The sequence below is a fragment of the Periplaneta americana genome, chromosome 10, assembly GCF_040183065.1.
Source record: "Periplaneta americana isolate PAMFEO1 chromosome 10, P.americana_PAMFEO1_priV1, whole genome shotgun sequence".
Taxonomy (NCBI): Eukaryota; Metazoa; Arthropoda; class Insecta; order Blattodea; family Blattidae; genus Periplaneta; species Periplaneta americana.
Window position 1 is genome coordinate 85,241,069 of NC_091126.1, and position 15,466 is coordinate 85,256,534.

At 37.3% G+C, this 15,466-nt stretch overlaps 1 protein-coding gene across 2 annotated transcripts in view; it reads left to right on the forward strand.

The window, feature by feature from the left end:
- The window catches only part of LOC138707849 (uncharacterized), a 66,983-nt gene that overhangs the window by 26,569 nt on the left and 24,948 nt on the right, over window positions 1–15,466 (forward strand). Inside the window, exon 1 of one of the 2 annotated variants that reach the window (XM_069837828.1) lies at window positions 6,273–6,305. The exons of the other annotated variant lie outside the window; for it this stretch is intronic. Coding sequence (XP_069693929.1) covers window positions 6,288–6,305 — 18 coding nt within the window. The 5' untranslated portion in view covers window positions 6,273–6,287. Of the gene's footprint in view, window positions 1–6,272; window positions 6,306–15,466 lie in introns of those variants that run through there. 2 annotated transcript variants of the gene reach the window in all.

The following is a 15,466-nucleotide window of genomic DNA, read 5'->3' on the forward strand; positions in this document are numbered from 1 at the left end:
GAATGAAATTAATAACAGGAATGAATGTAAAAGTAATGTGGTTTTAGTGAGATATCTTAAGCAATGAATATTTATTTAATAACATTACTGCTTTAAGTTCAACATTGATAGTACTATAGTGTCGGTCACCTTTGATTCCTATAACCTCAACCTACATTTTTTTTTTTATTGTAGCAGTGACAAAATGGAAAATTGAGGCTACCTCATAATTTTTCGTGATCGCTTAACACCCAAACAGCTCCAGCTTCATGTCATGTCAGTTCCAGAATGCAAGAAAAAAAGTTACTAAAACTTAATGCATTTAAGAAATGTCGAAAATTTTGTGGGATATCATATTACATCTAAATCTCTCCTCTCCAACCGATATTGTCGTGACGTCACTGAACAGGCTACATTTACAAAGTGCTTTACCGTTAAAAGAAAAACCGCTCTGAGATGTCTTCATATAACTTGCCAACGTTGCAAGTACGTACCCAGTTTCTATGTAACTGGGACAATGACCGGCGTATCACACCTGTTGATTACTGTAGTAAGTAGTTTATAACACGGAATGTTCACGGTTTACCTTACGAAACTTTTTTTCGTTCAGCAGATTCACATCTACGTATTTTATTTTTTTGCGGGAAGAAATTGATGAATCATTGTAGGTAATCACAAACTCTCTGGCGGAGGATTACGTTCTCGATGACGGAAGTTCAGATAAATCTATCTTTCTGAGTGACAAATAATAAGCATGTTTTGTCTTTGATTATGTGTTCGTCATGGTCACCACATGACTGGGCAGTTTCGAAAGTTTAATTTTTGTGTTACTTATATCCGAACGATTATGGTTAGACTTGAGTAAGGAGTGTAACATAATTGGAATGAAGTGTTTTTACTTTGTTTTCAGAACGAAAATAATTTGTTTAAGCTTATTCACTTCCACAGTGTAGCACAATCAATCGCAATCACGAAGCTCAATACGTAGGGAATATGCATCCATAGATAGTTGCTAACCACTAGGATCGCTACTATCGCCTCATCGAAGAAAATTGGAAATAGTACCGGCACAGTCTATTGTTCCTAGTACCCTCAACAACTCAAGCTTCGTGACTGTATATACTAGACTGTGGTTGTAGCTTATGTGGAACAGGTGAACGAAATGTCGCTCTTTTTTTCTTTATTCAGCAGGGTTTAGACTTTTGGAATGTTTGACACAGGATGTTTCAAGAATTTTGATGATGTATGTTAAAACCAGCGTTAATTATTACGAGCGTTAGCAGAATTTTAATGTCGAACTGTTCATTGTTACTTGGCACGTACTTATGACCGGTAAATGGCCACGAATCAGTTAAGTTCCTATAGTTTTATGTTATTTTTTGTGTGTCAGCTCAAAGCAACTTTGATTTAAAACTATATTAAAAACTATAAAGTAAAATGCATAATCTCTATCCTGATAATTTCACAGTAGTTACGATTGTTGAACAAGTTGTGGGTATCAGGAAAAAACCTTCGTACCACGCAGAGACGGGAGGAGATGAGAATGGCAAGAACACCAGTGACATCCCAATGAGGTTACGTAGGCATACAGTGCATACTCACCTCATGCTGTCATGATAGCAGTCTACTCATACACTCTAGGTTCTGCGAGGAGGAAGAAAACCGCACATAACAAGTTTACTGTTAAGAATTCTTAAATTAATGACAGGATAGACTAGTCTTTTATTCATTACGAACCTAAGGCTAGTGACGAAACTAATGTGAAGTTACATAATCGTAAGCTTCTAATTTTGTCCAAATTAAGCCACTGTAGTCCATGGGGATTGCATTGGAGAATCGAGACGGGCAGGACAAGACAAAGGACGGACATACCTTGTTTTTAACCCTTCAGTACTCGCTCCATAATTTGTGACGCCAGTACTCGCGCGGATTAAATTTTGTAATTCATCTAACAGTTTGTGATATAACAGTGTAACTCTATTTGAAATTTAATATTTAAATCAGTGATGTCAATATAATGAGTGGTATTGTGATGCAAAGAATTTAATTTAAAACTGTATTGTTATTATTATAATATAGACTTAACTGTTAGTTATTAAAAACTACATTCTAGGGTTATCTCCTACTCCTTAAACTTGTCACTGTTGGGTTCAAGTACATGTCTGTTTCATATGAGAAGTCATTGTTCTATATTATCAAATATGTCCTCGCAATCAATTATATTGCAAGATAAAATAACCACTGCAACAATTGAAAATATGTGTAGAGATGTTTATGAAAGGCGTGTAGAAATAATTCAGATTACAAATAAAATCGAAAATTATGTCTTTGTATTCGTACTTGTCCCGTGCCGTGGCGTCTTGGTCTAAGGCATCCTGCCTAGGATTCGCGTTACGGAATGTGCGCTTGTTCGAGTCCTCATGAGGGAAGAAATTTTCGCATGAAATTTCGACCAGAGTATGGGACCGGTGCCTGCCCAGCATCGTGATGCACTTGGGGAGCTACGATAGATAGTGAAATCCGGTTACGAAGGCCACTATTATTATTATTATTATTATTATTATTATTATTATTATTATTATTATCACTTCTTAAAAACACTGGCGTTAGCATTCGCACGGATTACAATTGTAACCCAATCTAAAAACAAGTACATTACTACACATGAGAGTCACAATTATTTCCGAACACTCCATAAATCAGGGCTAAACTGTAACAGGAAGGTACTGAAAATTTCACGATATCAGCACTGAAACCGGAGATGTGATAACATAATAAACATCAGTGGATTACAAATGTATGCCACGCGAGTACTGGAGTGTTGTGGGACACTTACCTGCCGAGTTTATGCACGAGTATTTTCTTTCGTACTTCGAATGAACGGAATTGGTGCACCCTTGCAGCAGCAGACGGGAGTAAGGCTATTTCCCAGCTAAATTAAGCGTTCGGACGTGACTTCATATCCTGCTTGGCCTTTTTACTTGCTTGGGAATTCCCCGAAATGTAAGGTGAACGTTAGGCAAACTTATAGCGAATTCTCGGATTCATTCGTTTAAATAAGTTCACATCTCATATCGCCATGATAAATTCCGTGGATGCTATAGCACCGCGCAGTTGATACAGCATCGATAAATAGCCGATCAATAAATAAATTTACATTAACCTTGGCTAACAAAGCGCTTAAATTCTTGCATAAATAACGTATGATGTAAAATTAATCATCTTACTAGCAGACGTAAGCATGTTATTGAATAAATGTGAAAATATTAATAATCATGCTTCTAAGTTGCATGCAAAATCGATTGAATATTCCAGAATTACATTAAAACATGTAGAAAATGAGACCAATATATGCTGTGAGAACACTAAGGAATTATTAATAACAAACACCTGTAAGCATTGAAGCGTAATTATTTAATCAGAATGCTTCCTCTTTAAAAGGAGCCCAAAAGTGTTAACTGGACTTTTCTTTGTTATCGATGCCTTCCTCCTTCCAAAGAAATAACTACAACTGCTGTATTTCTGTGAAAAATATTTTTCTCGTTTTCCATGAAATCATTTATTACTTTGACGAAATCCAAAATTCTCTCAGAAGTACACATTCTCGATTTTCCTCCGTATGCTTTCATTTTCTTTCCAGTCGATGTAATTTTCAAATGTCCTGAGATTGAGGACGATTCAGAAGATCAAAATCTCGAAATCATGCTACATAAAGTAACTGTTACAAAATTCGGACAAATTTCTAAAGTCATATTTAGAAAGTTAAATTAAAATATCGATGGTGTTGAAAAATGAACAATGATATTTCACTTTATCTCTATCGAAAATGTCTTTCCAATGTCTTCTGCAAACACATCTTATGTCCGGGCATGGATATAAACTTTAAAAGAAGATATTTAAATACGCTCTTATGTCGGATATTTGTTAGTTATAAAGATATTTTTACTTGGTTATTTAACGACGCTATATCGACTAGTAGGTTAAGCTTTGATGAGATTGATGTTAGTGAGATGGTATTTGGCGAGAAAAAAGGCAGAGGATTCGTCATAGATTACCTGACATTTGCCTTTACGATTGGGGAAAACCTCGGAAAAAACCCAACCAGGTAATCGGCCCAAGCGGGAATCGAACCCACGCCCGAGCGCATCTCTGGATCAGCAGGCTAGTGCTTCAGCCCACTGAGCTACGCCGGTGGCCATCAAGATTTTTTTTTTTCGTTCTCCTTTAAAATATTTTATGCTCGACCATGCCGAAATGTAGTAATTATACACCGGGTAGCAGTCCTTTAATGCATGTCATTAAAGTACACCTACTCATTAAAGTACAGGTGTTTTCAGCCAATGACATCTCAGCTTACAGGTGTTCAGCCAATAACAAGTCAGCTTTGTACCGTTATAAAACCGCAAGTATCGATTATTCTCGGATATGCAATCGAAAGAGAATTAGCGAAAAGTCACAGAGACTGGAAATCCAATACTGTCGCAGAAGATTATGTTGTTACTATAATAATTAGCGTTAATTGTAAATAATATTCAAATAAATTCAATTTGTCATCTCGTTTTCCAATGTCGAATTCAATAATCAAGGTTATACCAAGTTTAACGGGATTACACAAGGTCAATGACATTATTGTTCCTCGGAAAAAATCAGTACTTTCGCGTCTGCGCACATCTCACAATTCACGACCTAGAACAAGGTCACTTCCGATCTTGTCAGATACAAATGAAATGTATAAGTTACATCTGAATAATTTCAAGTTAGAAATATGGTCGAGCATAAAAAGTCGTATAAAACTCGCCTATAATGGTAATTAAGAAGCTCGTATGAAAATTATGAAACTCGCTTGCGCTCGTTTTATAAACATCCATACTCGCTTCTTAATTACTATCATTATAGGCTCGTTGCATAATGTGCTATTGTCTTGCGAGGTTTCTGTTCAACATCTTCGATATTCTACCACAGTCTCGTATATACAGTCACGAAGCTCAACTTGTTGAGGGTACTAGGAACAATAGACTGTGCCAGTACTATTTCGCATTGTCTGTGATGAGGTGATAGTAGCGATCCTAGTGGTTAGCAACTATCTATGGATGCATATTCCCTACGTATTGAGCTTCGTGACTGTGTATACTAGACTGTGATTCTGCTTCGAATATTGCTGGAATTAATTAGCACGGAAGCCACAATAATACGAGCGATTACTTCTTGATTATGGTTTCTCTACTGAGTCTACTCTATACTGTTTCAGTGTGATGATCTGTGTTCGAGGTGAAGGTTGGTGCGCCGATCCTTTTAATGTAAGCATCCCTCTTTGATTCACGTTCCGAAAATTATGTAATTTTCTTCACGTAAAGCCCAGAATCGCAGGGATATGTAAACGTGAAAATGCAGCAATATACACGTAGGTATCCCCGGTAAGAACGTAACAGAGAAGTCTTGCACACTAACCTATTAAAGGAGGATTTGCTTTCGCTTGATATGTGATTGTCTAAACACGTTGTGGATTATGAATCTACAGAATGTTAAATGTACTTTAAAATAATGAAGACGAAAAATTTCAATTTGATGAAATCCAATAAGTCTGAGTGATAGAGGAATTACTTACCGGAAATAAGTACTCGCACATAATTTTAATCAAGCTGTGAAACCTACTAGAAGTAGTCACGATTTAAATTGTCTGAAATGAACGAAACGTTTCATACTCATGAACAGCCAGTTTTAGATTTATTCTCGTGGTGTGACTTTCACGTTTCGAAATTGCAGACAAGTTTATTAAATAGTGTCTACTATATTCACAATACTCTGAATTATCTAAAGTATTCACTCTTTGGATTATCTGAGACTCGTACATTAGTTCAGTTTTTGCTTTTAGCAGAGGAAAAACATTTTGCCACTTACTTACTGCTGCTAAGTTATATTCATAGAAACCTCAGCACCGTTTTTAAAATGTTGCACTTTGTCTCAGCCGAACTGTAATATTCTCTCGTCGGCACTTCTCATTAACATGTTATGTTACTCTGGAATTCATAAGTTTGACCTTATATGTATGCAGTGTTTTTGTTGACTGTGCTGAATTTTATTACAATATTTCGACAAGTGTTCAGATGTATTGAAACCTTATTTATAGAAATTACTGGAATATTATGGGGTGCCTAGTTTGTGGTCAGAAAGTAACAAAATCGTTATTTGCATAATGATTTTGAAAGTAAAGAATGTGATTTCATATTCTCGTCTTTAATTTTGATGTGAAGACTGTTTACATGTGCAGAATTTGACGACTAGGAAGACTGAAGAAGTGAAGAATTTGGATGGGTCTTGGTGCGTGGGTAAGTACTTTAAATTTTATTGTTACAATATGTGAGTGTTGTGGAACATGATTTGTCTCTGAGCTAGTATGAAAAGCCAAAATCCAGTTTGTGAGTTCTATAAACCTCTGTATATTTTTCGGCCGAGCACTCCAATTTCATTGCGTTTTAATGTCACGTTTACACGCAATAGTGTCTGCAATATATGCTTACCTGTGTTACCTGAACCACACATTGGTTTTTGGTTATATCTCTGTGCCTTTGCTAATGCTTGGACTTATTATATATATATTTTTTTTTGTCTTTTCCTGTACATAGTGTGAAGAATTGTGAAGAGCTCTGAAAACTGTAACATACGAGGCATAGGTAGTGACGGCCTAGGAACAACTGCTTGATAATCCATTAACTTGAAAGGAATGATTTAAGCGACAGTCTTACATGTCCATAATTTTTTTGTAGAAAAATTGAAATGCTAACTACAGTGGCTTCAGCTTGCTACATTTAGTTACAGCTTTTTTTTTTTTTAGTTCTTTTGTATATAAGTTTTGTATCGTCGCATTTACAAATGTCTGATATTCTCGATTTTATTCAGCATCTTTTCGTATAGCTTTATTTTTAACTTGTGCTTTTAAGATATATTTCAGCAATAGCCATCACAACTCTGCGTATATATCCTTCAGGAAATCGATAGATCTACAATTCAGTTACCAGTGCCACGTTGTTTTCTTGTTCCAATTGTATACATAGTGCAGCGCGTTCGTAACTCGGCCGGTCCGTTCCGTGGCCTTGGACTGGGTGAAGATTGGCGCGCCTGCCGCCAGAGTAGCGATGTAGATACTGCTGACGCGCCAGTCAGGTCCGGTGTAGTTTCATATGTAAATCATAAAAAATGTCGATCACAAAAAAATGTCAGATTTCCTGTAGCGTGAATTTGTGCAAGTTCACTTCGGGTAGCGCCGGTTCACACGATTAGGGAAGAGTACCTTTATTTTGCATCTAATGTGCACCTTGAATATATCTTATTGTTTAGTTACAACCCATGATTTATATACAGACAGAAAAGGCAACAGACAAAACAAATGGAAAAACAGAGCGGTGTTGTGTATCAGAAATTCGTTGACGTGTAAATCTAAACTCGAAATCAATGGAAGTTTTTAGAAGGGTATTTCGCGTGTAACAGCCTGTCATGTTCTCCTAAGATTGTACAGTAGGCCTATATAGGGTGTTTCCGAGGTGGTGTTACAAACTTTCAGGGATGATGGCGAAGGGCACATGTATCAATTTGAGATAGGAACCATGGTCCGGAAATGACTGAGTCGAAAGTTATAAGCAAAAATAGTTGCGGGGAAATGAAATTTGTAATTTGGCACCTCATGCCCTCCTTCCCTTAACCTTTGGAACAGTCGTGGAAAGATGGTATGGGCCGGATGTCTCCTACGTGGGTACTTGTCCCGATACAATCTGTGTGCTTGTCTACTGTTCCCATTGGCTCATCCGTATTCGAAAATCAGGTCTGCTTATTTCGCTCTCGTGTACTCCTCCATTTCACTAGGACTGATCTACTGGACACTGCAACTTATACACATACACTGCTGTCTACAGACGTGCATATCAGAACAGACCTTGTCCGTTACACATTACGCTATCTGCATTGCTTTAGTTTAGTTTTCTGTCCCCATCCCTCACACAGCGCACTGAATGGAATAGTGCAAGTAGACAACGTAAACAACTTCAGATGAATACAGTATGTGTAAGATGTACAGATAAATACACATAAATAAGGTGTACAGAGGAATAAAATTATTTCATTTCCACAACTATTTTTGCTTATAACTTTCGACTCGGTCATTTTCGGACCAGGGTTCCTTATCTCAAATTGATACATGTGCCCTTCGTCATCATCATCCCTGAAAGTTTGTAACACCACCTCGGAAACACCCTGTATATTAATTTTACATTTTCACGTATATCTTTTTCTCTGAAGTATCGATACTTACAATGAACATCTGCATTGTAAATGTCAACAATGTAACCTCTGCTTATATTTGTATTTCCCAAGGAAAAGCAGAAAAGCGTAGAAGAAGAGCTCCATCTGACTTCCGATCTTTGTTTCTAAGCAATTCTAAATGCATTTCTTATATTCGTTTACTGCTCACCTAACGGGATTTACACATCCTACGCTTGTTGTGCAACTTTTGTACTAAGATTTAATATTAGTTCGGATATCCATAGGATGAATGCAAATTTAAATAAATCTTTGCACTTGGTAAAGGAATGTAACCATTTCTGTTTCACATTTGCTGCATCCAAGAGGAACTTGGTCCCGCAATTGATTAACGTCAGTGTGAAACATTCATCCGGCTGTCGAGGACGCAGTAGATCGCTGCTTGTACGTCCGCTATAAAACAGGTTCACGTGATGAGGATGAGGTTCCAGGAGTATCTGTGGCGGAACGCTGTTGGTTGTATGACGGTCATAAGAATTAGTTAACACTAGTGAAGCTTGTCTCGACGTGGCACAGGAGGAAATATCAATGGTCACATTTCTATTCACACCGTGTCGCCAAACGAAGCGTGGGTTGACTTATGTTATTCAGCTCAGGAGACCGTCTGGACAAGCACAGCGCAGGATGTATACAGCTAGAACTTCTATTGAAATTACTTTGGACTCTGCATTTCAAGTCAGCATTGTCAAATTGCGCACTACATTAGCACATGTAGTTGGTGTAAATTCAGCTTTGGTGTCCTTGCTAAAATCTCATTTCAGTGTAAATATTTCAGGCTGTAATGACATGACTTCATTTCGAATTTTATTAAATCATTTTAAACATAATTGCTTCTCAAGATCCGAGCAACCTGTTGCATGTTCAATATTAGTGAGTAGTCTAATATAATAAATGAATGTGTGATAAATATTCTCCTATTATCTTCTCAAACGCACGGACAAACTTCCGTTATAAGGGAATCTCAGGAAAATAAATTGAACAAAAATAAAGGCACACGTGAAACGAGTGGTATGCAGGTGTAAGATTGTCAACGGCGCATGTTATGGTTTGCTGTTTTTATGTACTGTTGCCATGATGACGGGTTCGAAACAAATAATTGTGACGTGCGTGGTATATTTAATCAGATTATAGTTTTTTTGCTACCAGTACATAGTTTAAAATTGGAATCGCGATTAATTGGATTACGATGACCGTTAGGACCTTTCCTCCTAAGGTAGTCTGCGTTAAATTTCCGCTTATAAATTGCGTCATGTATCTCAAATTAATATATATATTTTTTTTTTGCTGGTAACATTGTAATTTTTAGTTCTACTTAGGTAACATCCAGAATAATTCGGGTAATACGGTTTTTCCGCATAAAATTAGACTTCACAATATTCTGCAGGCGTTGGATGTGCTTCCAGAGTTTTTTACTATTAGCTATATCCAAAGATCCTATTTGTCCTTTGAAATCCATGTCCTTTCTGTTCCCAATTCCGAACTTCTAGTCTCAATGAAGGTGGGGATTGCGTACTGCAATAAAATTCTGGATGTGTTCTGTTCTAATTGCTACAGTATATATATTTTTAGAAATGTACTTCACAACGATTCATATACGAGCAAGAATTAGTTAGCACTCTAGTGAAGATTACCCCTAAAGTTGAAAGTTGACTTGAGACTCTGAGATTTGTTCTGGCTGGAGTCTCTAGTTTTTAACGTTTTTGTAAATTTTAAAATTATTTAAATCATAGTTACTGTATTAACATTCTAACCCACATGAGTTTGATATACTGTCAGATATATCTTTTATGATTTCATTAGTGACTTCCAATAGGATAGGGTTATATTTTGTAATTTATGAATACTTTCTTTTTCAAGTTAAACTTGTAAACATGTACGAGTTTTTCATGGTAGAGGATTAATATACTATAATAAGAACCAGCTGGGATCATAAGATTGCACGAATACTTCACGCAACATGCTTTGGAAAGATTTCGTTCCACTTCTGTTAAGTAAACGGTAGTTTTTTTAAATTTTGTAATTACATTTTTCCGTAAGATTGTTACATGCGTGTAACAGTGGTGCAAAGTTGAGTACACTTGTTTCTAGTCGTAGCTTGGTCAGATTTTTACATCGTGAAATATGTTTCAGAGGTATTGGAATGATATTTTGATACATTCGTGTTAAAATTTAGCTAATTCATGGTGTTGTAAAACTTGGACTATCACTTTGCAAGAGGAACAGAGGTTCACTGTGGAGAAGAATAAAGTGCTTAGAAAAGTATTTGAGGCTAAGAGAGATTGAAGTTACAGGAGAATGGAGAAAGTTACACAACGCAGAATTGCACGCATTGTATTCTTCACCTAACATAATTGTGAACATTAAATCCAGACGTTTGAGATGGGCAGGGTAGGTAGCACGTATGGGTGAATCGAAAAATGCATGTAGTGTGTTAGTTGGGAGATCTGAAGGGGAAAAAGACCTTTGGGGAGGCATAGATGTAGATGGGAGGATAATATCAAAATGGATTTGAGGGAGGTGGAATATGATCGTACGGATTGAATCAAACTTGCATAGGCTAGGGACCAATGACGGGCTATGTGAGGGCGGCAATGAACCTCCGGATTCTTTAAAAACCACTTGTAAGCAAGTGCATGCCGTGGTCTAAAGTTTATAACAATTCCTACCTGAATAGTATCGAATACACGTAACGCAACTCTCGCTGTGTCCTGTTGGAATAATTCTGAATGAAGAAACATAAAAAATTACATTTGTGCTGTTTGTGCTGCAAAGGGTTAAAGTCCCTAATATGGTACGATTTTGGTTCACATTTGTCTGTCGCTTCATTAATAGTTTACCAAAATTTTCCAGAATTAGTTTGATATTTCTCAAATTGAGATTGATAATGTGAAGATCTAAATCCAAATTGAGTGTTGGGAATAGTGGGGTTTATTGAATCTCGAAGTCAAGGAAGTAGAAGGCGTTCAAAAATCTTGGAAAAAATGGGAAGAACACTAATAGGGCGACAACTATTGGGAATGTCTCCAAACTGTAGTTAAAGATTCGCTAGAGTCTTTATTATCGATAGAGAATGTTTTATTTTTGTAGCCAGAGTGTGTTCAGAAAGTCGCTAAATTCCAATTTAAGCAGTAGAAAATTTAAAAGAAATTTTCACAGAAAAACAGTTGCTAAATTGGCAATATCGTGTAAACTGCTAGAAAGGTGGTATGAATTGTTGTAAATACGGCTACACTAAAACAGACTGAAATATTGCTGCTGTTTTGTGTAATACACATTTTATTTAATAATTCACAACCGAGTCTCGCTTGCATTAACTTCGTATCATAATTTTATTCCGGCGGAAGAAACTGAACTTTATTTAAACTGGAATTTGACCATTCCTATGTCATTGAAGATATTCTGAAAATTTTAAAATTTTATTTTGCGTGATTACAGATTAAGACAAACTCATACTCTGAGTTCAATCTTAATGTGGGTTAGAGACTTCTTTATTATAATATAAACGCGAATCTCTTGGCATGCATAGACTTTGAAGCCCCGATACTCTTTTTTTTGGCTGGGGTTCTAAGAGTCTCCAAATTTGTCCGGGATTGATTTTATAAACTACATTAACTTCATGTCGTTTGTGTAGAAGAGTGTTAGGAGATGAAGATATATTTTCCTTGAAATCTTTCATTCCATCACGTCCTATCCCGAATTTCCGGTATTAAAATCGATAGTGCTAATTTCTGTGGATGTTTTAAATTTGGAAAACTACTTTGCTCCAGAGAATTACTGAAATGTTTTGATCTTGTATTTTTACTGGAAGTTATCTTGCGTAAACGAATCGAGTAACAATAGAACACACATTTCTTCATTTATTTGAGGGTTCCTAGGATGTGTGGCAGTCTGTCCAAATAGTAGCCTACTGAAAGTCTTAGCGAATATCTATGCAAACTTTTCTCGTAATTTCTTTCATACTGCACTTGGATCTTCAAATGTTGCGCACTTGAATAGGATGGTTTTATTATTAAGCGAGCATATTTCATAGAAGTAAATTCGGTCGCGCATAAAATTTATAAAGTCTTTGTTGATTACACCAAGCTTTTTAAAATTGTTCACTATTTTTAAGCAATAATCGCCAGTGCGTGATATGACTAAAGTAGTTCGGAAAGGAAGTTTTATGTTTTAGTGAAACACGGGAAGTACCTGGCGTAGCTGTGTCGTCAAGGACGGAAGAGCTGTTGTGTTTCTTTATTCAGTAGGTAACGCGTTTCTATCGTTTAACTACATACAGTATGTGAAGGGTTCAGAGCCATAGTGGGCCAAACGCCATTTATTAGAAACGGAGAAACCAAGAGTTATAAAGTTAAATGAATACCACAATTTAATGAAGATTGACATATCATTCAGTTTTAATGTGCATATTTTATATTACTTGGCTCAGTCGGTTAAGGCGCTTGCCTGCCGATCTGAAGTTGCGCTCGGGCGCGGGTTCGATCCCCGCTTAAGCTGATTACCTGGTTGGGTTTTTTCCGAGGCTCTCCCCAACCGTAAGGTGAATGCCAGGTAATCTATGGCGAATCTGTCTCATTTCGCCAAATACCATCTCACTATCACCAATCTCATCGACGCTAAACAACCTCGTAGTTGATACAGCGTCGTTAAATAACCAACTATATATGTATATATATATATATATATATATATATATTACTTGCTAAATGTTTCATTAAATTATGGTATTCACTTCATTTTAACCCTTGTTTTCACAGTTTTTGGTATATAGCGTTTAGCCCACTATGGTTCATATAGTGTTGTTAATGTATTACATATGTAAAAAGTTTACTAATCTTTTACTCATCCTATATTTACTGTGCAGACTTCTATCAAGGAGTGTCTTCTTGCTCATGTCAATGCAAAGTTTATAATTCAGAAGTGACTTAGGCGTTGTATAATAAAATCTCAAAATCTCAGTTATCAAGTACAGACATATTGTACGCACGCAGTAACTACATTGTACAAACAAGCACGGCTTTGTTCATAGAATGAAAACGGGCAACAACGCTACTGCGTCACAAATCATAACTGGCCGTAATTTGTTGTTGCCATAGTAACCGTTGTAACTTAACGTACAATCACGAAGTATTTTTAATCAAAGTATGGGAACGAATGGGGTTGTCTTCTTGAAACCTAGATAATCAGCGAACCTCGGCGTAGTCAGCTGGTGTGAGTTGGGAATGCATCTGAGTTGGACGTAGAGCAAGGTTTCGTTCTCCCTTTCAGGATAGTAGGCTATATCATAATATAATGCAAGAGATGTCAATGGAAACCCTATATCAACTTGTCTCCAAAAGATTGTTTCCGGTTTTCTGCATCGGATTAAGGGCGAGCAGTGATCTGCTCACTAGATTGATAAAATGAAGCTAGGTTATCCCATGAAAAATTCACACACGAGTATTAGGTTCACATATACTGAGCGCGGCAAACAAGACATGACCGCGCTAACGTTTAGCAAATCGCCGGCAATTGACAAGGAAGAGGCACAGTGATGCCAGTCTGAGGACAGACAAAACTGGATTCAGATCATCATACGGTAGTCAGTTTCGTTCTAATTAAAAAAGGGCCGTTTTCGTAAAAAAAAAAAAAATCATGGTTAGATACACTACTGAACAATGAATATCCATTGTGGAGATGTCTGAGCGAAAATTAGTTTATCTAGCGTCTGAGTGATATGAAGGAGATAATGCCAATGTAATGAGACCAGGGTCTAACCCGAAAGTTATCCAGCATTTGCTCTTAATGGATTGAGGAGAAAACCAGGAAAAACTGTCAAGTAACTTGTCCCAAACAAGATTTGAACCCCCCTAGCCCGCTCGTTTCGCGGTCAGACATCTTAGGGAGAAAGTCATACGTGGAATGTTAGCATAAATTTCGGCTACTTTTCCGGAAGCTACTCGACCGTCTAAGGCCTAAGCAATGTCTTTGACCAGTGCAAGAAGTGACGTGAAACGGTCTCCTTTTTAAATTATGAAAAAGACTATGAAAAGAGCCCTCACAAACTTTTTACGATGTGCGAACAAGATTGATGTGAAGTACGAAGTCAAATATTCAAGGCTGTTAGCGCAGGAATTACGTTGCAGCGATCTGTTTTACGAGGACTCAAAACTCTAAAATGTTACTTCGCCAGCGAACAGAGTGGCTAGCGGCATTACCAGTGTAAAGTCTTGTTTGCAGCGCTCTGGATTTGTAGGTAAAATATATATCTTTGGCAGGAAAAAGGATATCGCTTTGTGATACCGTATGCTAACATACGTTGCTGTGTACCTAACCCATTCCAAATTAATCATTGGTAGGAAATGGCTTGCGTGATATGCTGTCCAGCAAATGTATATTGGTGGTTGCGTCTGTAAATCGACTTCATTAAACTTCACAATGGCCCATATAGCTATTAAACCTCAAGAGTTAATAACCATGACTGTGTATTGAGAACTGTTTCAATGAAGTAGTACTTGAAAACACTACTGCATATGGAACCGACCACTATCGAATTGGCCTTCAGACATCCCGGAAAGCTTTTATAGCAATGTGAGCCAAGTCCGCGTCCACCTGGAACAGTGCGGTATCACTACTATTCATTGTTCTCTCCGGTTCTCTGGATATGGGTCATGGCTGTGCAGTGCTTGAAACAATTGGAGGAGACGATGGCTGCCTTGAGATGTTATTGCGTGAAACAGTAAATATTCCCATGCACGTTACTCCGAAAGGAAAGTGGCTTCCTACCATACCAGCAGCGACCTTTTCCCCCGATTTTTTTTTTCCAGCGGAATCCTTCCTTTTGGAAGGCATATGGAATGACTATCGAGGTGCCGGTATTTTATGATGATTCCGATAATTACAATGTAGTTCTTTGATTCTGCGTGAAAATGAGTCTTGGGTTCGAATCCCACTAATGGTTTTATCAGTATGAGGTTCTGTTTCAGGTGTAGGCCTGGCGTTTTGCTGATCACACGACAGGGATTCTCAATTTGTTTCAGAATCTATATGTTGATGCAGGATTTTTAGAAAGAGAAGGAAATTTCCTCTTTCACCCATCGTTGTCGTAACCTCTCGGCAAATATTTTGGGATTTTGGAGCGAGGGAGTTTGGTATATGACCACTAGATGAAGCAGTGGCAGAGCCGTCCCTACTACCCTGA